This window comes from Lutra lutra, chromosome 18 (genome assembly GCF_902655055.1).
Source record: "Lutra lutra chromosome 18, mLutLut1.2, whole genome shotgun sequence".
Taxonomy (NCBI): Eukaryota; Metazoa; Chordata; class Mammalia; order Carnivora; family Mustelidae; genus Lutra; species Lutra lutra.
Window position 1 is genome coordinate 17,292,253 of NC_062295.1, and position 27,013 is coordinate 17,319,265.

At 39.0% G+C, this 27,013-nt stretch overlaps 1 protein-coding gene across 8 annotated transcripts in view; it reads right to left on the reverse strand.

Moving 5' to 3' along the window:
- TNRC6A (trinucleotide repeat containing adaptor 6A) overlaps positions 1–27,013 on the reverse strand; it is a 106,593-nt gene that overhangs the window by 42,775 nt on the left and 36,805 nt on the right. For 5 of the 8 annotated variants that reach the window (XR_007124575.1, XM_047714483.1, XM_047714482.1 and 2 more), the window contains one exon: positions 6,841–7,266. The exons of 2 other annotated variants lie outside the window; for them this stretch is intronic. Coding sequence is in view for 5 of the 6 variants with exons in the window: in XM_047714483.1 (XP_047570439.1) it covers positions 6,841–7,266 (426 nt within the window). In the remaining variant the exon portion in view is untranslated. Of the gene's footprint in view, positions 1–6,840; positions 7,267–22,577; positions 22,601–27,013 lie in introns of those variants that run through there. One more of the 8 variants, XM_047714486.1, reaches the window with a different exon arrangement.

Here is a 27,013-nt window from a genome sequence, read left to right on the forward strand (position 1 = left end):
GTAAGGATAGTGGAAAAGAAACAAAATAGATTCACATGTAAAATGCAATAGTTTTCCTGTATACCAGAAGTAGTCGATGAGAAAATATAACTGAGAAAAGATCCTAACTCTAACAGCCACAAAAACTAGAAAGCAATCTGGAATAAAGCTAACAGAAATACTTGGAAGTCGTATATGATTAACTTTTATTGCAGGCCATAGAAGACAACTTGATTAAGTACAGAAATTTGTCCCTGAATAGGAAGATAGAATAATATTCTTTCTTAAAGTTTAATTATAAGAAACTGCTAACAAGACTCCGTAACTTGGTTAAAGTGATTTAAAAATTCACATAAAACATAAGAGAATGAGAGAGAATCTCAGTAGTGGGATGGGAGTAGGGGGAGCTGCAGTGTCAGGCGACAGCTAACCAGTGCCGCACTGCCCAAGCAGCTAAGCTTCAGCTTAACCACACCAGGAAGGCAGGGACAGACCCAGGTGTTTGTCAAATTTTAGGATTTTACATCAGTAGGAGAAAAGGAATATTTGATACTTTAAAAAGATTTCTTAAAATCAGACAGTTTATCAAAAATAATTTGATCTAATTAATGTGTTAAAAGATGAAACTATGAAGTTAGCTGTGAATGAGAATTTTTTATGAAAGGAAATACACCACAAAAGAGATGACAAAGATTTGACTACTTACCCAAACTGTGAAGTGATTTTATGTCAGAATACATCAGAAGCAAGAAAGGTAACGAAGAAAAAAACCCCAGCAAAGAGCAGCATCCGTTCTGCAAACCAAACTCTATCACCTTTAAAGTTAGTAAAAACTTCTTTCAGAATCTGGTCATGACCTGGTTTGGAGGGAATGGGAATGGTCTAAATTTGTCTTTTGCTATAGATTCCTACATATTTTGGGAAAATGAGAGACACCATCAGCATTTATTAGCTAAAATTCTATTTTTAATCTAAAAATTATTTGATACTTTCAAAAAAACAAAAATTAAAAGGCTATACCAAAAACTGTGTCTACCAAGAATCTTTTGGTTATGAAAAATGTGTAGCTCACACAGAGGTGGGGGGAGATCCCAGTCTAACTAAAGCTGTGAAAAGAAGAGTACTCCTCAGCAATCGCAACTAAAATGCTTCAGAGAGAGAGAGATTCTTTCAGAATTGGGAGAGGGAAAAATGTTGGCGTTTCCCTTACAGACAGGAAGCCAAAACCCATCATCACAAATGATCCAGAGGATAAACATAGAGGAACATAATTAACAATCCTGTTAAGTTTTTCCAGGGAACAGTAAGACTGTGAAGCCCCGAGCTGGTGGGAGGAAAGGGGGCAGTTGGGTTTTACTGAACCTGGTACAAAATACAAATTTTTACACATTGCACTGATGTAGGCAAATGAAGAGTTGGAAGACTGTGCCTCACCAAAGAACACTGGAAATCCATCAGCTCCACTCTCACACAAAATTATCTAAGGAGAACTGGGGGCAGCTGTAGCACTACACCTCAGAAAGAACAGTGCATTTCATAGTGCCTATTCACAAAGATCAAAGGGGATATGTGAGTAAAGAGCAAAGACTGGCAATCATTCAAGTGATTTGTAAAGAAACCGTATAATCTGCCCAGGAAGAATTTAGGTCCAGGAAGATTCATTTATTTTTATTAAATATATAGCAGGTAACAAACAAACATGTGCCTTCTGCCTTAACGACTTTTCATTCTCACCAGAAGGGCGAAGTCTTCAGAAGTATATGTACTCTGGTTTTAGAGTATTTCTGGGAAGTATGACATAGTATTACTTGGGAACATGAGAGAACCTGATGTGCACAATTTCAAACAGCACTCAGTAACAAAGGTCAAAATGTTTCTTTCAGTGATTCTGGCCTCTAAGTCCAGGGCTGGCAAACTTTTTCTGTAAAGGCCCAATTAGTGAATATTTTCAGCTTTGCCAGCCAGATGGTCTCTGTGGCAACCGCTGCCATTGTTGCCTGAAAGCGGCTGAAGACAACATGTAAAAGATGGGGCGTGGTAGTCTTCCAATAAAACTGGACTGAAATGGGCTGCAAGCCATCCTCTGTTCTAGATTAAACACGACAAAAGCAATACTACCAACCAAATGCAATGCATGGATCATGATAGATGAAGTGAGGTTGGTGGGGATACAGCCATAAAAGACAATCTAGGGGCTGCTGCTCTAGACCAGATGGTGAGGGCCCCCACTGGGTGTGTGGTGATGGCTGTGCACACAAGCGAGGAGAGCTGAGAGACATTGTAGAGTTGAAATCAGCAGGTCATGAGAAACTGGAGGCCTATGAGATATGGAAATGGCCAGCCACTCAAACATGATTTTAAGATTTCTAGATGGGTGGTGACTGGGTGTGCCAACCTTCTGATCAAGAGAACTCAGTAAATGACACTGGTATGTGGCAAGACGAGGAGCTCAATTTTGGATGTGTGGAGTTTGAGGGGCCTGCCATCAGCTGGGAACATCCAGAAGGAATGAACCTAAACCTGGGGAGAGAGGTGAAGCAAAGTCATGGGAGGGAATAAAATCTGAAAACAGGTCAAAGAAAAGAACAAGAATGAAAGACCTTTAAGGAAGAGGAAGTGATCCAGTAAGAAAAAAAATGTAGGTGTCTATTAACATGAAAACGGAATAGGCTGGTTTTTTACCAAAGCTACAACTAAAAATCACAAGCCTGGATTTGACATTCAGAAGACCAATGACCTTAGTAAGACCTATTTTCGTCAAGTGAGCAGGAGCCAGACGACCGAGGGTTGAAATCATGTATTAGAGACTGCAAAACATAGACTATTCTGTAAGGAGGAAGAGGAGAGAAATTCTATAATGTCCTCAAGAGACTGGAGGTTTTTTTTGTTTTGTTTTTTTTTTAAGATGATACAAATGTTAACTATGTTTATAGACACAGTAAGATCCAGGACAGGAAGGATGGATACAACACTGAAAAAACAGTAAAGAGCATAGGTGAATGGACAATATTTTCATCTTTAAATGTCTCTGAGAACTTTAACTTTTTTTCCCCCCATTAAAAACAGCCCCATTTCTTGGTCATTCACCATTAGAGCTCAAACGTCCTTGAAGCTCTTAAAAAAAAAAAAAAAAAAAAAAAAAAAAAAAAAAAAAAAGGCAAAGCAAAATTCAAATGCAGTAACGGCTATAAAGAGTAATACCCACACATTCCTCCCCTTAAGAAATACACTAATAGAGAAAACTTCTCTGAACCCTTTCTCTGATCACATCTCCTTCCTTCCCCAGTGGGTCACTGAGTGGTAACCACTCAAAATATGAACTCATCCCTAAGCAATACAGAAGCTTTATATTTTATATAAATGGTATCATACTATAAACAAACAATGATATTCTTGGGACAACCAGTAGAAATGTGAACACTATCTATTACAGGATTTACTGAATGTGTCTGCCCTTTTGCTTAAGGGTGGATCGTGGTATCATGGTTGTATAGGAGACTTTCCTTATTCTTAGGGAATTTCCTGTGGAAGTATTAAAAGTGAATTATAATGAATGTGCATATGTGGGCATATATAATGTACATATGATGGAGAAGGTGTACATGTCCAGTCAAGGAGGAAGGTGAATGAAGGACTGGGAAGGAAGTATGCATGTGAAGTCAAGATGGGAAAACATTAACAACTATTGGATCTGGTTGCGGGGTATATGGGTATTTGTTTCTCTCTATTCTTTCAGCTTTAGGGTACATGTCAGTTGGATGATAAAATGTGGGTTGGAACACTCTGGACCATAAGAACAATACTGCTGCCAGCCCTGTTAGGTGTATGAGTGCCCCCAACCCACCCCAGATCCTCTACTACATGAAGCCCTGTAAGCTCCCCAGCTTCAAGAGTTATTTGGGCAGTAACAGAGCCCAACACCCTAAGGCTCTAAGAAATCAACTGTCCAAGAGAATTCTTGATGTTGACCGAAAGCATCACTAAGTGTCTGAGGTATAGCCACAAACTGGCAGCTGAGCCCACAGAGCTGTCTGGGTTGACCAGAGCAGGGTTCTAATGGCTTATAAAGGTATTCAGATGGGGTACAAAGTCAATATATTTACCCCAGTTCCCATCACTCCTTTTCATCTTCTATGTCACTTACCTGCTAGCCTGTGAAGGTGCTCAGCTTACGACCTGTGATTTATTAAGTACCAGTTCTCATCTAGGGACCATCCCTGCTCCCTGACTGGACTGAATGAGTAAGAACTGAATTATGTGAGGACAAGGGAGGTGCATCCAGCACTGCACCCCCTCACTTTCATCATGAAAATTTTAAGTAAATATCTATGTATGTACGTATTACATGTATTGACCTACATGTCAAATCTACTTGTATTTGCTCAGGAAACAAAAAAGTTGAACACAAATACAAAAATAAAAACAGTTACGATTATGTTCGCACAGCTAGGAACTACCTGTGATTCACAACACAGAACTCTGGTGTTTGTGGACTATCGCTCATGCTGTCTACAATGTACATGACACTGCTCTTCACTGATCTCTACTATTAAGGCGAGGACTGAATGTGTTAACATAGTCTGTGTACTGCAGCGAGCCCCCCAACAGTGTTAGTTACTGGATCACTATGATTATTACTGTTGTAAATAACCTCAGAGGTCAGGGCAGACCAAATGGTCTGAGAAGCCTTCCCTTGTTCAAAAACACCTGATGGTCTCTTATTGGCTCAAGCTGCTACTATGCCTCGTGGCACCTACACAGATATTTTAATGTAAATATGTGACATATGCTGGCAAGTGGGGATTCACAAATGTTTTTTAAAAAGACAAAAGCACAAATCTGGTTTTCCAGCAGAGGGCTCTGCCTCCGTTAGCCACATCAATTCCAGACCTCAGCCAGAGACTGCTGCGCCCTCCTGGCTTCTATCCCCACCTCCACAGGAACGCAGGCAGTGCCCCCTTGTAAAGTCCTCTGCAGAACAGGCAGGGTACTTGTCCTTCTCAGCCTTTGTTGAAGACTTCTTCCTATGCTCACATAGGCCTTCTCTTCATCTGAATGCACATCAATAATACTTTCAGGATTTCGGACCCATACCCATGTGTGAGAAACATTCTTACATTCCTATTGTTTGCATTTCAAAAACAGCTTTCTTCCTTCACTTCCACAATTTTTTGAAAATGGTACTCAACATACCATTTTCTAAATTTACAAGCCCGCTTCCCTGTTCACTTTGTTTATGAGCAAATGGTGTGATACCACCACTGTTTAGTTTGTAATAGGTACTCAAGCATTCACTGTGCGAGTAACCTCTCCTAAGGCTTTGATCACATTTTTTAAAAACATACCAATGACTCATTAAAACTGCTCCTAACCTCATTTCTCAGACGAACTTCAAGCCAAATTAACTGCTTGGTGTTACATGTAGTATGTCTAAACCAGACTCTTTTTCCTGAAGAGGACGGGCCCTTCTATAAATGTTTGAGGAAAGATAATTCATTCAGTACCTAAATATCAGGGGCTAAGCTATGTGCTTAAACACATCACATTAATTTAATACTCAAAGCAACCATATGGTTGGGCACTAATATCCATACTTTACAGCTTAGGAGAGGGTCGAGGTAAGTTAAGGGATTTGGCCAAGCCACGTAAGGTAGTAAGTGGCTGGGGGAGGGGAGTAATATTAACTCAGAGTCATAATTTAATAATAATAAATTCATAATAATAAATTCATAATAATCCCAATAATAATGTGCTGCTCTAATCACCTATGCTAGAAAAATCACGTTTGCATCCTCTTCTTCCTTACCTACCACATCCAATATACTGCCGAAGTACAGCAAGGCTGTTACAAGCACAGCTTTGCAGCCAGACAGATCTTGATGTAATTATAAGCCAGGGCTGCTACTGAAGAGCTGTGGAGTACCATTAATAGAATGGACAGGGAAAGTCCTGACATCTATAAGAGAGCAAGGAGCTAGAGAGTAACTCTTGCTGGGACGGTTAGCATCGGCTGCTCAAATGAGATGTAGACCCATGGAGCAATTAGGTAACGTGCCCAGGTCACAGACACTGTTGTTTGTGGAGCTAGGATTTAAAAACCTGGTCCATTTGGCTCTAGAGACTTTGTTCATAACCAGTATATGTTAGCGTTTTCATGCGTGGGAACCTTAATTCTCCTCAATTCTCTATCTGGCTTGTAGTAAATGCTTCAAAATACTTTGAGAAATGAATGGACAAACAAGCCGTCAGAGCCTATCAGAACATATTGAAACAAAGTGGCCTTTGAGAAAACTGTAATCACAGACATTTTCTGCCTCCCCATCATTACAGGGCTCAGAAAGGCCCTTCTGTGGCCATCACTGAATGCACGTGCTGTCTGAATACCACTTCCACGTGCGGTGGTCTTTCTCGGGCGCAGGGAAACTAAGTGACCACCGGCAAGTGACTGAAAGTCTTGGTGCCTCAGTTTCCTCTACTGAAGAGGGAGGGTAAGATCACCTGGGCCTCACAGGACTGTTGAGGATTCATTGCAATAATATGTGCAACTGCTTAGCACATATGCTCGCGGGGGGTGTGCTCAATTTTAGCTGTAGTCTTATCAATTTAAGCTATAAACTGCTTATAAAAATGGGTAGAACATGGAGGGAGGGTGATTAAAATAATCATATAAAAAGTAGGATGGGCAGTCAGCTTACAGGAAACATTTTAGGATTCCCCATTCATAACTCCCTGCACGGAACTCTTCTTTTGCAATGCAGATACTGACGGACACAAATACATCCCCACCAAGCCATGAATGCATCAACTTGCTGCACTGCTAATGAAGACGGTGGGAGTCTCATAAGAAATGCCTTCTCTCACCTGACTGGTTTTTGCTGTTCTGCACCTCTCCGTTATTTTGTGGCTGTTGATTTGTTAAAGCACTGCTTTCTGACTGGCTGCTTAACACTTTAACAGCAGATCCCAGGTTTGCTGCTATGACAGGAAAATGCTGACCCCTCTTTAGAAGCTGTTTGTGTTCCTGGTGGCGAAATCGTGGCGGTACTTCTCGAGGATACCGAGGCAAGGCCTGTGCTGGCTGCGGCGGCTGCTGCGGCGGCTGCGGGGACTGCGGGGGCTGCTGGGGCGGCTGCTGTGGCGGCTGTGGCGGCTGTGGCTGCTGCTGCTGCTGCGGATTGTTGGCTGTGGCTCGCTTGGCATTATTATTAGTGCTGGTTGCTGTGGAAGTGCCGTTATTAGAGTTGGCAGGCTGAGGCTGGCTTACACTGGGCTTTATCTGTTCTGGCACTAATCCCAACAAAAGAAAAGGGGTGGAAAAGATTAGCCAGTAAAGTGTACCTCCACAGTAAGCCATCTAAGTAAAAAGGCACTAAGAAAAACAACCCTAAAGGAACAGAAAGTTCAAGCGTGCGAGGATATCCTCATTCACAGGCTCAGGTTTTCTTAGGAGAGAGTCCGGTTTTACTTCTCCGACTACCCCTCCAACAAGGAAGGGCACAGATGCCACTGGTATCCCCTGACCTCGACGACAGCTCCGACTCATCAGCTCTGGCCCATATTATTCTGATCAGAGAGCAAGCATCAATTACACAACTATGGAGCTCACAACAGCTCAAAGCGCAAAACTGGCAAATTGAGTTTTGGTTACCCTAAAAGAATCCTCAATTCCCTGGAAACTATTCTTAATCTGCCTCATTTTTAATGTGTTTGGTCCCTATTCTTCATCTTTGAAAGACAACACAAGAACAGACAGAAAGGGTAAAAAAACAATCTGATCATTTCTTTACAAAAAGGCACAGTTAACAGCATTTTTTGTTGTTAAAACGTAAAGTCTGGATCAAACAGGACAAACTCAGAATGGGGAGGTTAAATACAAATATTACAGAACGACAACTATGAAACTAATTAAAATTGGAGAAGTAACTTAGATACCCTGTCTTAAGCAAATCTGAGAAATACCACTTGTCCACTGTACGAACAATGTAAAATTATAAACAGTAGATTTCTAGACTCTTAGAAGAGATTCAATAAGAAAACAGATGGAAATGCCTTAAGCTGGTGAAGATATACCTGATCTCTGAAACTAGAGAGGCAGCATGGTATATGAACTTTTGGTGCCAGATGGACCCAGGTTTTAATCCCAGTGCTGCCTTTACTAAGCTTTGTGTCTTTGGGCAAGGTGTGTATACCTTACTGAGCCTATGATCCCCTCTGTAAGATAGGGATAAAACCCATACCTTGCAGGGCTAGCCTAAAGTTAAATATGTTATCACTTTACAGGGCACTAAACACTAATAGTAGGTATTTTTTAATGATTGACACAATACCACCTTACACTTCTGTAACAGCTGAACGTTTCTGTGAGAGTCTGATGCATCTTTACAGATGCCACTATCAGATACATAAAGTGAAACATCTCCATGTGACCAATGAGGATATTTGGGAGAAAAAGCTGTTTAAGAACTGAGAGCTCCAGGCCTGAAATTCGAATAGCCTGCCACCAGAACTGGGTTATCTCTGCGTCTTCCTCCTTGTCTGTACGGTACAGGCTGTCTTGGTCTAGTACCCAGCATAATGTAAAAACCCAATAAAAAGAGGTTATTCCATGGGCCAGTATTTGTCAAATGTCTACAATGTGCATGATGCTGAAATAAAGAGGTCACCAGTAATGGTTCCAGTAACCACCCAAACCCATTTCACTTCCTCCTACCCTCTCCCCGCAGCTCTAGAGTCTCCTTAATTTAGCAGTCTGGCCTCACTACTGCCTTCTTTCTCTGAGGCACTGGTGGATTTAGCCTACCTCATTAACACTAATACATCTTTTAATACATGATCTGACCTTTTTCAAAAGTAACTGATTTTTCTGAAGTAATACAAGCAAACTGTCATTTGGGAGGACCCGCACTGAAAAATCACAAACATTCTATCTATGGCTTGGAATCTTTTACATTCCTCTTGAAGGCAAGTGAAAAGCCTCACGTTAAGAATTTGAGCAAAGTACACTCTAGGTCTAATTACTCTATGTGTGAAACTTTCGTCTCCCAGACAACTTAATGCTTCCAGAAAGTACCAATAATGTATATTCCTTTGCCACAAGGAAAATATGGCCTAGACTATTCTAAAGTACCTCTGAAACAAACAAAAAAAAGATAAAGTATATGTAATTATGAAATCACAGAGAACACAAAAACTCTAACTCAGCCTTTACATGTTTAGTACCAGGCTCAACGTGGTATCTGGCAACTGAACGCGACCTTATACCACTTACAATACTACCCAGTGCTAAAATACAGGCTTGCCTGTCACTTTATCACTAACAGGAAAAGAAAAGATTGTAATAATTTAAAACCCAAATAAGATACTGTTAAAAGAGATGCAACATGTTCTTTAATACAATCAAGGAACTAGAAAATAGCCTACAGGCAAACACTGTGAATGGCCTCCATGAACGATGTACAAGAACCTCAACACTTCATTAAAAGTGACCAGGAATTCCAAAGCAGGATTTATGTCTGTCATGTAGCAGCCCCAACCCTACCGCATATTCAGAGAGCTGCTGTACTTATGGATGAAGTGTCATGGGGACAATAAGGCTGACATAGGGGCTCATTTCTGGAGCTAGAACATTTCACCAAAACCAGTAAAAACGTTAAGACAATGTAACTATTGGTTATAAAACTGAACTAAATAACCTGAAATGAAATCTCAGCTATAAACATGAAATGTACTAAAAGAATAAAGGAGAAGTTAGCAGTGTATGTAAGTAGGGAGGTAAGGATGGGGTTGCTGGGTAACAGATATAATTACTGAATAATTTTGGCTACTGTATATACGCAGTTAAAATTTAGGTTAATTATGTCAGTAAATATCCAAACCATTGGAAAGAGGGGGAAAAAATGAGAAAACAAGAAAACCCAATCCATTCAACAGATACAGAAAAGGCAATAAAAGAATTATTTCAGAACTGCAGTTAATCTGAAATACAAAAGAATATGCCAAGCATAAGCCCCCAAAGATCTGTAATCAAAATAAATGTGAATGACTCAAATTCACTTGTTAATAAAGGGCCTTTAGTTTGTTAAAAAAATAAAAACTTAACGAATACTTTGCAAAAATCAGTCCTGAAATAATACAGGAAGTTAAGGAGCAGAAAGTACAAAGACAGATGCAGGATGAAAAATGCTAACAAAATTTAAATAAAAGCGACATTCATGTCAGGTTTTTAAAAGTCAATCAGAAAAGTATCATAAAGAATGAGATATCTCATGCTGATAAAAGAAACCAAATAAAAAGATAGAAACAGCAAAGACTCCTATGTACTGAACTTTAGTATCAAAACATGCAAATCAAATGGAGACAGTAAAACTGAAAGAAACAAACAAACAACCTTTTTTGACAAATACCCATGGAACAGTCATAGAAAGTACACACACACCCCATACAGCACTAAAGAAAACATCACTAATTGCAAAAAGTACAAGTAATACAGATGGTATTTCTGAATTACATGCAATCACATTAGAAACAACAAAACTAGCAAATAAAACTGCCTTAAATAAAGAGCTGAAGAAGAAATACCAGAACTGCAGGGTTATCAAGAAAATACTACTGAAAACTACACATAATAAATTTTAAGATATGGCTAAACCAGCACTCAGGGGAAATTCCTAGCCTTAATTATTTTCAACAAACATGAAAGAATATAAAGCATCTTACTCAAGTTAAAAATGAACTAAAGGAAGCAGAAGAAGGAAGTAGCAATCAATGACCTTAGAAGTGAACTAGTAACTCCAAGTAAAAGTAAAAGTAGCAATCAATGACCTTAGAAGTGAACTAGTAACTCCAAGGCATGAGTTTAAGAAAAAAAATTAACAAGTTAACTTGATTTTTAAAAAACGAAAACAGAAAAAAATAAGATGATTTTCTAAAATTCAGATATCTCTGGGGTGCCTGGGTGGCTCAGTTGTTAAGCATTTGCCTTCGGGTCAAGTCATGATCTCAGGGTCCTGGGATTGAGCCCCACATCTGGCTCCCTGCTCAGCAGGAAGGCTGCTTCTCCCTCTCCTACTCCCCCTGCTTGTGTTCCTTCTCCCACTGTGTCTCTGTCAAATAAATAAATAAAAATTTTTAAATTACATTAAATTATTTCTTTAGGCTCAACTCTAGAAATAATTTGAAAAGATGGGGGAAGGATTTAACACTGACCCCACAAAAGGCAAGAAAATAAAGATTAATTAGCACAGAAGAAATGGAGGAATTGATTAAATCCTCCATCAGGATCAGACAGTTTGATCAATATTACCATACATTCTTTTTAGCATACTTTTAAGAAACATGTCATCTAAGTCTAATGTTATTTAAATTGTTGAAGAGCACAGCATAAGAGAGAACACCAACACTGTTACCAGTAAGTCTGACAAAATTTTAGTAATCCTATAGAATGGGGAGAAAAAAGAAAAAATATAAATCATTCCAGGAATTTAAAAAAATAAAAAAAGACATTAACTCCAAATGTAGAGATTCTGGAAATACAAGAAAATACTATGTATAATATATACTTATAAAACAAAAAAATCAGTTAAAAGGAACAATGTTCTGTAACATGGTTTAGCAAATCTTTCCTGTAAAGGGCCAGAGAGTAAACATTTCAGGCTTTGCAGCCCATCCAGTCTCTCTCGCAACTACTCAGGTGTTGTAGCACAAAAACCAGCCACAGACAACACATAAATGAATGAATGTGGCTGTGTTCCAGTAAAACCTGATATACAAAAATAGGCCATGGACCAAATCTGCAAGCTATAGTTGCCCAGTGTCTGCTCTATAAAATATAATTTACCAAAATCAGCTCAGAAGAGAAGATCCGATAATAATGACGAAGACACTGTAAAACTCCTGCAAGATTTATTTCTCCAAAAACCACGTGGCCCAGATGACTTTACAGGGAATGTGCTTATAAAATCCTCAAGAAACATCCTATCAACCTCCATAAACTGTTCCAGAACAAAGAAGTGCAGATTCAAAAGACTGACTAGATTCAAATCTTTGCTCTGCAACTTACTAGATGCATAACCATGGCCCAGGTACTTAACCAACCGGTACCTCTGTTCCCTCATCTGTAAAACAGGGTTAAGTATTAATACCTCTACCAAGTAGGGTTGTTGTGAGGTTTTAACAAGATAATGGATGTAAAGAACTGAGAACAGGACCTGGGACCTGGCATCTGGCTACCACTCAATAAATGTTAGTGACCACTATTGCCATCTAGATTAAAAAAGAGGAGTAAGGGGGCGCCTGGGTGGCTCAGTGGGTTAAGCCGCTGCCTTCGGCTCAGGTCATGATCTCAGGGTCCTGGGATCGAGCCCCGCATCGGGCTCTCTGCTCAGCAGGGAGCCTGCTTCCTCCTCTCTCTCTGCCTGCCTCTCTGCCTCCTTGTGATCTCTGTCTGTCAAATAAATAAATAAAAAAAAATCTTTAAAAAAAAAAAAAAAAAAAAAAGAGGAGTAAGGATGACCCTCAGGTTTCTGGCCTGGAATTTACCAAGACAGGAAACAGAAGACAAAAACTAAGTTTGGGAAACACGTCAGAGAAAATGAGTTTAGTGAGTTTAGTTTTTAATGTGTTAGATTTGTTGTTACTACAGGACAGCAATTCTCAAACATTTTAGTCTCAAGACCCCTTTGCATTTTTAAAAGTTAGAATACCAAAAAATCTTCTGTTTATGTGGGCTACAATCATATTTACCGTATTAGATATCTAAACAGGGAAATTTTAAAAATATATTAATTCATTTAAAAAAAACTCCTACATGAATGACTATATATTTTCTGAAATAACTATTTTCCAAAACAAAAAACCAGTGAAAAGTATACACTGTTTCACATTCTTCTCAATTTCTTTAATATCTGGCTTAACAGAAAAGTACATTTTCACATCTGCCTCTGCATCCAATTTGTTTTAACATCCACATTATGGAACTTCTAGAAACCACTACGTACTCATGAGAAAAAGTGTGAATAAGACAAAGTCTTCCAATCATTATGAAAATAGCCTGACCTTGTTGATCTCAAGACAATTTCAGGCAGTCTCTTAAGAGTCTTCAGATAAACTCTGAAAACCACTGATATGGGAGATCCATGCACAGAATGCAACTGAATATACGGTTCTAAAGTTCAGTAGAAGTATGAACTAAAATTATAAAATTTAGGATTCATCATACAGGTGGAAAAAAGTCAGGAGAGTAGAATGAGAAAAAATGTCAAGACCAAAAGGATGGGTTCCCACGGTAGAGAGAAGTAAAGGCGAGAGTAAGTTAGGACTGCCAGAGAGGCACGAGAGAAGGTGTCATTTATTTTAGAAAATGGTCTATCTACTCAAGCAGGGATTTCTTCCTCAAATTCTCCCTATCCCCAATAGATTATCTCCTTCATAGAATTCAAACGCATCCTTATCATCTACAATGTCCCTCCTGTGATTTCGGCCCTCCATCAATATACTCTTGCAAAAGCCTGCCAATTGGTCTCCTTGGCTTACATCTTCACACTCCCTTCCCCCAATTTTCACCCCCTCCTCCAAATCTATCATCTCTTTGCCCAAGTTATCTATATCACTAAAGTAACATCAGAAATCATCTGAAGTCCTTGGCATGGGGCGCCTGGATGGCTCCGTTGGTTAAGCCACCATCTTTGGCTGAGGTCATGATCCCGGAGTCCTAGGATAGAGTCCCATGTCAGGCTTCCCCTGCTCTGCAGGGAGCCTGCTTCTCCCTCTCCTCTGCCTCCCAACTCCCCCTGCTTGTGCTCTCTCTCTCTTGCTCTCGCCCTCTGTCGAATAAATAAAGTAAATATCTTAATAAACAAATAAATAAAGTCCTTGGCATGGCCAGCTTTATATCCTGTTACGTCCACACACATTTCCTTCTCTCCCACACCAAGTGTCTGCAACGCTCCGGAAGACACCCCACTCCTTTTTGTGATGCTCTGTGTGCCTAAAATGCCTTGATGTCTTTCTCGCAAATCTTTCCATCCAGCTTTCCAAGGAAACAACGAATCATCATCCACCCCCAACCTAGGTTCTGCTAATCTTAAAAGCATTTTATGACAAGCAATTTCCCCTCCTCTATTCCCATAAAACCCTTCTTAATGCATCCCTTCCACTGCACCCGCTTTCTTTAAGTGCTGGCTTTTCCTTTCTCCTTCTCTTTATCATTGGCATTCCCAGCACCAAATACAGCAAATGGCCAAGAGCTGCTAGCTGAATGAACAACTGAAGAACTATCAGCATACGATAGGGTGAACCATTGTGCAACACTGACATTTAAGAAGTGGACTAATTAAGAACCAGTAAAGAAGAGAGAGAAAAATCAAGAGAAGTAGAAAGAATAAGGAAGATGATGGTAGCTGGTTAGTATGTTGCTGAATAACTCAGTGGTTACAGATCTCTGCTCAGGAAAAAGAAAAAAAAAAAAAATCCAGAGCCAGCATCTGGAGAACAAGTTCAGTCAATATGGTTGTTAAACTGGGAAGATACCCTTATCAGCCATGACATCATACATATCGTCCATAACACCAGAAAAGTATTTTGAAGGAATTTCATTCAGTCAGTACAAAATACGCATAGGCACTATAACTTTTTTATGTTACTTTTTTTTTTTAATGTTACATTTTTTGCCAGACTGCGACCCAACTGGTCTTTCGCAATTTAAAGCTAATGGGCAAAACTTGCATAGGCCCAGAAATAAACAATTAAAAAATTTTTTAGAATAGAAAAATTACTTGTGCAAAGAATTTAAACCAACATTTTCCTAAATCATGCTCCAAATCAAGACTTCCCACTTTGCAAAACAATAGAAGAACCAATATTACAGTTAAATTATTAACTTTTGCTACTTTCATGTATTTTATATTTCTTATGTATAAACATTCTATCATTCTGTAAACCTGAAGCTGTTCAAAAAAATAGTCTATTCATCGCGGGGCAGGGGGGAGCAACTGTCTTATGTTAAGGTAAAAAAATCAAGATTAGATAGACAATTTAATATCTCAAATCCTAAATATACCAAATTCTCAATTTGTAGATTTTTTTTACTTACTTACTGTTGTTATTAAAATATTAATATTTACGTATTTTAATCTTTAATATAACATTTTAAAATGCCATTTAAATAAATTTATCTCAGAAAACAGTAAATGAGTGAACTCTATTATATAAAAGTTTAACAGAAACAACAGTTTAAATATAAAGTAGCCATTAACATCCTGAATTACACTACTTAATACCTCAAGCCTTTCCTTTTTTTGTATCTTTCCACCAGAGTCTGTAACTTAGCTTTGTGTAAGAGTTTTCATATTGGCTACATTGCAAATCTCCTAGAAATATTGGCTTAAGTATACAAAAATATCATTTTAAGACATGATTTCATTTTAAGAGAATGAAACATTAAACTGCCCTCCAAAAAAATAAAAACCATATACAGATTTGTGTTCAAATTCTTAAAAGAAATGAAATAGTTGAAATTACCAGGTTCAAAATAATACTCAATACACATCTATGAGTACACTTTTTAAGTGCTTTTTAAGACTGCTTTAGGCAAACTTTAAATTTACCTAAAGTAACTATTTCTTTTTTTTTTTAAGATTTTATTTATTTTTTTGACAGACAGAGATCACAAGTAGGCAGAGAGGCAGGCAGAGAGAGAGGAGGAAGCAGGCTCCCTGCTGAGCAGAGAGCCCGATGAGGGTCTCGATCCCAGGACCCTGAGATCATGACCTGAGCCGAAGGCAGAGGCTTTAACCCACTGAGCCACCCAGGCGCCCCTAAAGTAACTATTTCTAATCTCAGTATGTATACAGAAAAAACAAAACCATCATGTTAAGCTCTTTGAAGGCAAATGTTGAGTACCTGTGAAAGCTCCTCAGTTGGAAAATGTTACTCTCACATAAAAGCAAAAGTACAGGATTTTCCTAAGTATTTTATTTTTTTAAGATTTTATTTACTTCACAGAGAGAGACACAGCAAGAGATGGAACACAAGCAGGGAGAGTGGGAAAGGGAGAAGCAGGCTTCCCGCTGAGCAGGGAGCCTGCTGAGGGGCTAGATCTGAGGACCCTGGGATCAAGACCTGAGCCAAAGGCAGATGCTTAACAACTAAGCCACCCAGGCACCCCAGTATTTTTTATTTTTACTAAGAGAAAATTTCCTACCTTCTCAAACAAACACGAGTAGGTGTAATCAACAAGATAAAAATGTACTAAGGCAATTTAGTAACAAGCCAGAGTTTCCAGAAAATAAAAGGCAACATTTCTAGCTGTCAATAATTAGGTTAAACTCCAAACACTTGCTCGGTACCTCAGAAAATCCTTACCATTGCTCAAATGGTATTTTAAAAAAATAAAAGTCATCTATAAACATTCTTTAAAATCTTCATCACAGAGAATGATTTTATGCTCTTAAAAGCCACAACTTAACTTCTGGAAGAAAAGCTAATATCCTACAAACTAGTATATTTAAACTGTAACTGCATTTCAGGCAACACCACATATAAGATTTGTCGTTCTTCCCTACAGTTAAGGTTTCCAGTAAGCAATTATAATCTCCTTAAGCCTAAACTCTCAAATCGATCATTCTAGCTGCCCTGCTCAAACAATAAGGTAGTTTTCAATAGTCTTCACTTTAAAGAATCTGCTTCATGATCAGAGTTAGAGCAAACAAGTATGGGTGAAATCAATTCTTCCAGCCTTCCTGATTAATAGCAGCCGAGTCACACCAGGGCAGTTTCAAAAAGCACAAACCTGATGAAAACTTCAAGCAGATTAGAAAATTCTCTATACCAAGAAATTCCAAAGAAGGGGGCTTCCAACTTCTGTTGCTTTCCAACTCCACAGCTTTCCACAGAAAATGGAGGAAAGGTACAATGTCACTTTACTGCTATGGAAGTAATGCTCACCAACTTCCCCTGTATTTGAGGCCCAATAACTCAAATTCCATCGCCTTCTATTTTAAGAGGGACAGGAGGGGAAACAAGAAGCCAGAATAATGGTTAAACAATGCAAAGACCATTGTATTCAATTAAAATTGAGCCTACAAATCAAATTTATTTAAAACTTGGCCAAACATTGTACTACTATAAAAATCTTCTTCTTACTCATTAATAAGCATCCTGGATGATTTATAATATAATTCCCCTTTATGATATACATTCCCTGTCCTATACTAACTTAACTCATTCTGGAATGCTGAAGGGCACTGAAGGGCACAGAAGGGGCAAGTCTGGCTTTTAAGTTGATACACATAGAGGCAATGCTAGAATTTTCATTGTGGACAAACAGCTGCAGTTTTAAGTGCCACTAGTCAACCTAGAAAATCTTCAAATGCTTGTCAATCCACTAACTTCTGCCAATCCTTAGCAAGTTGAACTAAATGGCTATTTGATAATGTGAAAAACAACACTTAAAAGCTAATATGAAATATAACACACCATATTTATACCTTAAATAGGTACCAAAAAAATCTTAGTATTTTGGTTAAAAAGTTCCTAAAGTAAGGAAAAGTAACACATACCAAGGCATCATAAACAACTGATTCAAAATTAAATACTGAACTTAAACTAAATATTACACTGAATTCATTTAATATTATTTTTAAAAATTTTTTCAATTCATTTAATTTTAATTCACTTCACAAATCATCCAGAAATGGGAAGCATACCTTTTCCTGGGTCTTAGGGAAGCATCTACCTCCAATCCCTCAGGGAACTCAATCTTCCTACGCAAACATTCCCATATCAAATTACTAACACAAAGAGATACACAGCTAATTTACCTTGATACAATCTTCTACTCTCCAGCAAAATGCCTGAGCAATCTGTTCTAAAGCACAGACCTTCTCTAACGGCTGGAAGATATCCACACAACATTCACAGCATGGTATTTCCAAGATGTGTAGTTAATCTACCCATCAAATCTTGTCCAAATATGTGAGACTCAGAACATCACGATGATAAAAGATACAGTTTTCAAGTAGAGGTACATGCTTTTAAAGAAAATAAGTCAGACTACCCTGTCGTCTCTTTCAGAACTTACCATTTTAGAGGTGATTCTTAAATTTGTTTTATTATAACTGCTATGGGGATATTTGTTAAGGAAAAAAAAAAAGATTCTTTAGCCTCATAGATTTAGTAAGTCAGAATCTGTATTTCTTCAAACAAGGGCCATACGTGGTTGTCACATCTAAGTAAATTTGGAAAACTGTTCTGACAGATACTGCCACTACATGTAGAGAGCTTTGGACTTCCATTAGTGACTTTAAAAAAAAAAAAAAAAAGACCTTAAAAGTTATGCAATAAAGGAAATGTCCTAACTCACTGAAGATAATAAATTATTTAGGAAATACAGGACACTTAATTTTTTTTTAACTAGAAAAAATATAAAGTCAGGGCGCCTGGGTGGCTCAGTTGGTTAAGCGTCCAACTCTTGATTTAGGCTCAGTTTGTGATCTCAGGGTCATGATATCAAGCCTCAGTCAGGTGGATTCTCTCTCTGCCCCACTCTGTTACTCCCCACTTGTGTGCTCTCTCTCTCTCTCTCTCTTAAAAAAAAGAAATAAATAAAATAAAGTTCAGATAAATCAAACAGTTAATAAAAAGCTTTTAGAAAATATGGGCAAAAGTTTTTCTAAATCTGGATAAATGGTAGATTTTCCCAGCATAACTCAGTCAAGTAATCAGTGAGTAAAAAATTGTTAAGTTTGACCAAATAAAATTATACAGTATTGTTTATTTTTGCAAGGGTGTGTATGTGTGTGTTTATTCCAAACTAAAAGGCAAACTAGAAAAATATCTGTCCTTTAGAACAAATTAAAGGGATCCATTCTCCTCTCCCACTGTCTATCCCAATTTTCCCTAAATGAAGGAAAAGAGGTACTGCTTTGGGATAAGGCCCTTAAAGCTAATTCAGGGAAACATCCCACAAAGTCACTAGAGTTTAGGGTCAGAGTTTAACCTAAGAGTACAAAGGTTATTTAATTTTGCTTTTCTTGCTCTAAAATATATATTTGCATCCTCTGCATATATACCCCTTTGCGGAGTCTACTATTGGGCAAAATTTAGATATTTCTGCCTGATACCTCAACTTCAGAACAACTTCAAACGTATGATATCATCTATAATTTCGGAAATATTTGCATCAAATATATGAGACAGAATGCTAATAAGTTTATTATACAAAAAGTTCATATAGGTACTCCTGGTTGGCTCAGTGGGTTAAGCCTCTGCCTTCGGCTCAGGTCATGATCCCAGGGTCCTGGGATCGAGCCCAGCATTAGGCTCTCTGCTTGGCAGAGAGCCTGCTTTCCCCTCTTTCTCTCTCTCTGCCTGCCTCTATAGTCTGCTTGTGATGTCTCTCTGTCAAATAAATGAGTAAAATATTTAAAAAGAAAAAAAAAAAAGCTCATGTAAACTGGTAACAAAAGCTCTAAGGCCCAGGAAATAAATGGGTTAAGAACAAGAACGGGAAATTCATAAAATGAAAAAGGCACAAGTAATTAAACATATGATATTCCATTTTACCAATAAATACAGATCAAAGCAATAAAATACCAGTTTGGGCCTGCCAAATTTATAAAGATAATATACCCCATTCACATGCTGCAAGACCTATTCCTCACACTATGGCAGATGCTGCACTGTGATTCACCCATGCTGGGTCGGGCTCTACTTTAATGAGAGGAAAAACCAAATCACCGTCTGGGTGAAGAGGAACTCTGATGTGACTGGGGACACTGCTGGTATGCCTTGTTGAGAGGCTGAAAGGTTGCTAGGATACTGCACAACCACAAGGTTGGGAATTCAAATTCACTAAATATCAGCTAGATGCCAGGCACTCTGATACCACTCTAGCCTCACGATTCTATAAATTTAAAATACTATTTCCATTTTACAGATGAGGCAGTTAAGGATTAGAAGAAGGCTTCCCATGATCAAACATCTAGTCAATGGCAGAGCTTAAGTTTAAAACCAAATTAGGCCCCCAAACCGATGTTCCTCCTAGTATAAATTAAGTTTCCCCTTACTTATAAGAGCAAAATCAAACTCTCCAAAAATAGGGAAGTCACTAATTATAGCGTAGTCACTCTGAAAGCTGCAAATCAAAACTTTCTATAATAAGATGTCTATACTCAGCATTTACTAGTCTCCGGTTCTGAGATTTATGTTCTATATTATTTCATTCCCACAACATCAAGTAGCCTGAATTATCTCCTTTCCACAGCATCAAACTGAGGCATGGAGGTTAAAGAACTTGCCCAAGGTCACAGAAACAAGAACTGTAAAGGCACTATTCAAATCCAATGGTATCTGACTCAGAAGCCTGGACTTTTAACACTATGCTGTGTTTATGCTAGAATTCCATGATTATCATCTTCAGTAGAAGATTCAATACTTTTTGCTTCAGGCCAAATGCTTTCTTTCCAGCTGCTTTTATCCAGTGCATTTTCAATGAGGCTGTAGCAGAGAGAGCTCTCTCGGTACTGTTCTGAAGCACAGATACTACTCTTACTAGAACTGAAGAACATAGAAGTGCAAAGCAGAATATATACTGTGTTATTTCCTAGTCTGGAGTTTTCTCTTACCTGGTTAGAGCTGATAAAGCTATTCTTTTTTTTTTTTTTAAGATTTTATTTATTTATTTGAGAGAGAGACAGTGAGAGAGAGCATGAGCGAGGAGAAGGTCAGAGGGAGAAGCAGACTCCCCATGGAGCTGGGAGCCTGATGCGGGACTCGATCCCGAAACTCCGGGATCATGACCTGAGCCAAAGGCAGTTGTCCAACCAACTGAGCCACCCAGGCGTCCCTGATAAAGCTATTCTTGCTAATCTCTCCTGACTTCTCCAAAATTTAAACCAAACCAGACGACTCCTGATTTGTTTTTTTTGTTTTTTTTGTTTTTGAAGGTGTGTTTGTTCCTCAGTAGATTTTTTTTTTATTTTTTAAAAACATTTTATTCATTTGACAGAGAGATAGACAGCACAAGTAGGTAGGCAGAGGGAAAGGGAGAAGCAGGCTCACTGCTGAGCAGGGAGCCCAGTGTGGGGCTCAATGCCACGGCCCTGGGATCATTGCTGGAGCTGAAGGCAGACACTTAACTGACTGAACCACTTCAGATGCCCGATTTGTCATCTTTGAAACTGAAGACCTAACTGCTACCAAGGCAGAATCTCAGGGCTTAGGACACAACCTTAGGATACTTCCACAAGTCTCCAACAACTATGGAGTCAATCGTCCCTGAATCTACTTTCCAACAATAGTTTGCTTTGCTGACTGCACTGATGTCTGCTTTTCTCCTATTTCCCCATCTCTAACTTACCAGAGCCGCATCAAAAACATATGAAGTTACAAAATCTTTCACTGTTATTTACTTCAATAATTTGTTGGTATTTAGAAGCAAACATAACTACATATGCTGGAAATAAAATGGCCCTGATCTTACAAGCATAAAGGAGTCCTTAGCATCCTTCACTGCCTCACTGAGTATATAAATTTAGATTTATATATAAATCTATACAAATTGTTTTCCTTTCTCTATAGAGGGAAAGGAAAAACAGTGACTTTGATATACCTAAGTGACTTTGATCTACTATTTCCCTTGGAAGCAGAAGGCCATTTCTCCCCCTACTGTTAGTGCTGAGCTACAAAGAGAGTTACAAAGCTCAAAGACACCTTTCATAGGAAGAAAGATGTATGCCATTAGTAAATTCTTCATCAGCAAGAAACTCTGCTTCTCCTTCGAAGAGGTCAGCACACATCTGCCCTCACAATTTCTCATAGTCTCATACGTTCATAAAGTGAACGTACTATGATGGCACATTTGGAATCAGAACCTAGGTTGCCCAGTTATTACTTAATACCTGCCCGTAACACAGAAGTCATGATTCTATTCTATATTATGGAGAAAAACACTGCCTAGAAGGTCCAGTTCTAACAGAACTTCCCTACCTGCATGACAGAGTCACAGGCGTGCTTTGAGGCGGAGAGCCTCAGAAGCTGATGCTCAGCCTCAGCCACAGTAGCCCCTTCTGTTTCCCTAACAGCCCTGAAAAAGGCCAGTTCCTACATGAGCCACTATGTGAACAGTGTCAGGCAACACACTTCCAGTCACATCTATTTAGGCCTCAGTTTCTCCTCTGAAAATTTATGTAGCACAGGAATTCTTTGTCAAGCTACCAAAATTCCTGAATTTCATTATTACAGGATTGTGACTGAGAGACTTAAGACTTTATGAAGTAAAAAGCTGAGACCACAGGTAAATATATTTACCGCTACTATAGTAAAACAAAAAGATGAAGCACAGTTGGGACAAGGACTTGGAAGTTGGTTTCGTTCATGCACAACAGTGCATGAAACAGGGTCAGCAAACAATAAATATTTCATGAATGTTAAACAAACAAAAACAAGGACACTTTATGGATCCCAACTCTGGAAGAAAGGATTGCCTGACAATTATTTTTTATTTATCTTTGTTTCCCAAGATGACCTCATGAGACTGCACAACATAGCTGATACTGGCAGTGACGATGAAAAGAAAACGGAAGACTGCTTTGCTTACTTACTAATAAGAAGGGAACAAACTAAACGCTTTCTTCCTTTGACTCAAACAGTCATTTCAATCCCATCCCCACAGTTAAACTGTGTCCCTCTGCCTTTCCCAGCTTTCTCAGTCAATAAGCTTACTGAAGGTAGGGGCCTCACATTTGCCCGTGCTCCTCAGAAGGTACTTCTTCCCTCCTTCTGAAGATTGCATGAAATGGGGGCAATGTGGGTTTTTTGTCAGTCTCTTTACATTTCCCTGAAAGAGGTGAAGCAAGGCATTTCAAACTTAATTAGTTTTGCTCCAAAAAGGGACAGGTTCTAACTGTGTAGAGGTCTGATGCCAGGAGGAAGCTTTTAGAAAATCATCTTGCTTGGTCCTCAAAATTCATATTATTCTTTTTCATCAACAAAGATGAAGCAAACAGTTTCAGAGCTTTCTCTAATGATTCCTGAAAAGCCAACCACTTTACACATTGCAGTTGTCAGATGCTCCCTGATTCACAAAATTACGCTGGTGATACAACTTTTTATTTCTTTGTGCTTGGGGAAGTACCATAAAACCTGTTAAAAGATCTTTCTGGGAATCTTTTTAAAACATGCATTGTTTTAGTTCACTCACTGAGTATTATTAAAGCACTAGCGCACCCTTCCTACTTTGTTTTCCATGTAAATACAGGGCTGTTTTCAAGGAGAAAGTAGCAGTAGAGCCCACTAGAATTAGTCATCAAATCCTGGCTCAGCCACTCACCAGCTGCATAACCAAAAGGCAAATGATTTTTCTTAGCCTCAATTTCACTTCTAAGTGTGAGGATACTATCTCCTTTCATAGGGCTGCTGGAGGGATTAAATGCAGACTTATATTGTACTAGAATAATATGTTCTAGTACTAGTTCTGATGAAGGCCTACTCCCATATTAGTTTTTAAATATCCTACACTTCACGAAGCCTCAGAGTTCCCAGTCTGCTGCCCTGGTCCTTCTACTAAGTCCCACACATTTCCCAAAATTCAAGAGCTAAAAGATTACTCTTAGCATATGAAACTTTTAGGACCCTGCTCCAGTATGTGTTCTGAACCACTGGTAACCATTCATTATTAGTGATTAAATATTTAGCATATTCCCCTTGGCTAGATTAAGTATATATAAAGCAGTGCCTGATACACAGTAGGTGCTCAAAGTTAGTCATTAGGATGTCTCCAATATGATTTCACATGCCCTGACTTAACAGCTTTTGAATATTTTGATCACTCCCCAGGAGCAATGGAGCTAAGCAATAAAATCATGTTCGACTTAAAAAAAAAATTGTGGGGACCTGGGTGGCGCAGTCAGCTGGGTGTCCAACTCTTGATTTCAGCTCAGGTCATGATCTCAGGGTCATGGTATCAAGTCCCGTGTCTGGCTCCACACTCAGCTCAGAGTCTGCTTGGGATTCTCTCTCCCTCTCCCTCTGCCCTCTCCCTCTGGTTGTTGTTCTCTCTTTCTCTCTCTCAAATAAATAAAATAAATCTTTGAAAAAAATTGTGAGGCTAGAACTGAGAAAGAATTAAAAAAAAAAAAAAAAAGAACTGAGCAAGAATAATGGCTTCCAAATGTGCAAGGAACAAACATGTGTTGTAAATGCGGACTCAATTTTCATTAAGAATTTTTAATTAGTCCAGAAAGAGAATAGCAGCAATAAGCTATGCTTCCCCAAGGGATTACCAGAAAACAAAAAAAATCTTTATCCACTATTCTCCATTCCTGTTTCCATCTCAGCCTCCTTCCACCTGTCTTCAGAGCTCTGGGGTTTGTTATTCTATGGGATATAACCTGCTTATAAAATCACCTGAAGAAAGCACTAGCATGAGAAAGAGGAAGGGGGGGGGGGAAGGGGAGGGGAGTGGATGAGAGAGAGAGAGAGAGAGGTGTTAGCTGTCAAAAATTAACAGCGCTTATTCTTTTGCAAGGAATGTATAATGAGCATGCTTCTAAAACAAGTCAGTGTCAGAGCTGAAAAGCAGTTTTTGAAAAATTACTTTTTTTTTTAAGATTTTATTTATTTATTTCACAGAGACATAGTGAGAGAGAAAACACAAGCAGGGGGAGTGAGAGAGTTAGCAGGCTTCCCACTGAGCAGGGAGCCCTATTCGGGGCTGGATCCCAGGACCCTGGGATCATGACCTGAGCTGAAGGCAGATGCTTAACGACTGAGCCACCCAGGTGCCCTGAAAAATTACTTTTCTTAATCAAGTTCCCAAAGGCATTCCGAAGAGAGAATATTAACTCCTTCTCTTCCTTTACATTATGTAAGGCCACAGGACATCTTAAAATGTATCCATCTATTCCTATACCTCACCATAAATTTTTCAGCTTTTCACTCCCCTGCTGTTTCAAGGAGATATTCATACATATTTTAAAGCATTTCAAATATTCAAACATTCAAATATGCATGCTCCTTAACAGTTTTTCAAAGTTCAAGTCACAAGGTAAGAATAAAACTTTCAAGAATTGCATTCTGTCTTGCATTATGCTGGTCCACATTTTCATTAGATGAGTTATGAATCCACTGTACCAGGAAATAAACATCGACTTGTCTCCATGTATGAAAGTTGGTCAAGAATTTAATTTATGAGGGGCGCCTGGGTGGCTCAGTGGGTTGAGCCTCTGCCTTCAGCTCAGGTCATGATCCCAGGGTCCTGGGTTCGAGCCCCGCCATCAGGCTCTCTGCTCAGCGGGGAGCCTGCTTCCTCCTCTCTCTCTGCCTGCCTCTCTGCCTGCTTGTGATCTCTGTCTGTCAAATAAATAAATAAAATCTTAAAAAATAAAAAAAGAATTTAATTTATGATACTTTACAAGACCCCAACTTTTACACAAACTGTCTTACCACTGGGCGGAAGCAACATTAGTGTTATTTAACCAGAAATGGCAGTAGCCTTAGAAAGAACAGCTCATTTAGGCAGAATTCATAGAGAGCGCTGCAGCCTAACTAGTCATGCTCAGTCTGAACACTAAGAGGGGGACTCTTGACAATCACAAAGACTCTAATAAAAATTCAAAATTCAGTCCCCCAGTCACAGCAGCCCTGTTTCCTTCAAGTACTTGACAGCCAGAAGTTACCAGATCCGGGCCTGATACAGACTCTACTACAGAAGGACAAAAAGTGATGTGGACCGTAAAAACTGCAAGAGAAACTGCAATTCTTGGTTATGCAGAATCTCCTGATTTATAAATGCTGCCAATGGGAAACGTAAAGGGTAACCAACACACTGTGTGGAGACCAGAGGAGACTGAGGAGACAGGACAACTAGATGTATCTGTGTATCTGGTGCTGGATTTTAGAAATGAGTTAACGGAAGACAAAGGGAAATCTCAATAAAGTCTGGAGTCCCATTAATACGAATATCAGTTTCTTAGTTTTGACAAAGGTGCCACAGAAATGCAAGATGTCAATCATGGGAAAACTGAGTGAGGTGTATGTGGGAAAACTCCCTACTACCTTTTCAACTTCTCTGTAAGTCATAGATTATTCCAAAACCAAACATTCAGTAAACCTAATGACTGTGTGTGCCAAACCTGTCCCACAAATTTCCAGTTTGTAATCTCTAATCACCATGAACCCCAAATCACATATAACACAGACATTATACACGGCACAAACATAAATACATTTTCATACACCAGAACAATGTGGCCAATCACAGAACTGCCATCGAAAAGGGTGGAGTAAAACAGCTGTCAAAGCAACAATACATTTTGAAGTGACTTTCATACATTTGAGTAACCTAACATTCTCAGAACTCTGTAAAGTTTAAAATCAAGAAGATTCAAATACATTCATATTTCATGTACGGATGTAAAAGGATGATTTACATTTGGAAAGGATATAAACAGCAGGCTTTCAAAGATCATGCTGGAGAAACAAACACCCATGGGCCAGTCAAAACTCTAAGATGGACTATAATCAAGTGGCCCAAATTTAAGACACATCATAACATCCTAAGAAATCGGGAAGGGAGAATCCATGGCCATTGGAGTGATCCTTCAGAAGATGAGCTCTGTGAGGTCTGGAGAGCCTAAAAGGCCTCCTTGGCTAAGAAAAAGATACAGAAACAGGAATGAACATGAAAGAGATGAGAATGCTCTGAAAAGTATAAAGGAATGAGGGACAACAGGCTGGTTAGATCTCAGGAGGTCAGATTAAAGAGGGCCTTGAAAGCCAAGCAGAGGAGTTTGGTCTTGAAGCAGAGCAAAGGGACAACTTAACATCCCTATAGAGGGGAGTGGTGTGTGAAAACTGAGCTTGAAGAAGATGAATTTGGTCATGTTCCAACAAATTATTGGAACCCCCCCTACATCATTCCACACCCCTATAACTTTCTTACATGTCCAGATTCAAAGGCACATTTGAACTTTGATTCCCCCTCTGATCTCACCAGTTGCAATCCTGTGAATTCTAGACCTCCTACATCTTCCATCCG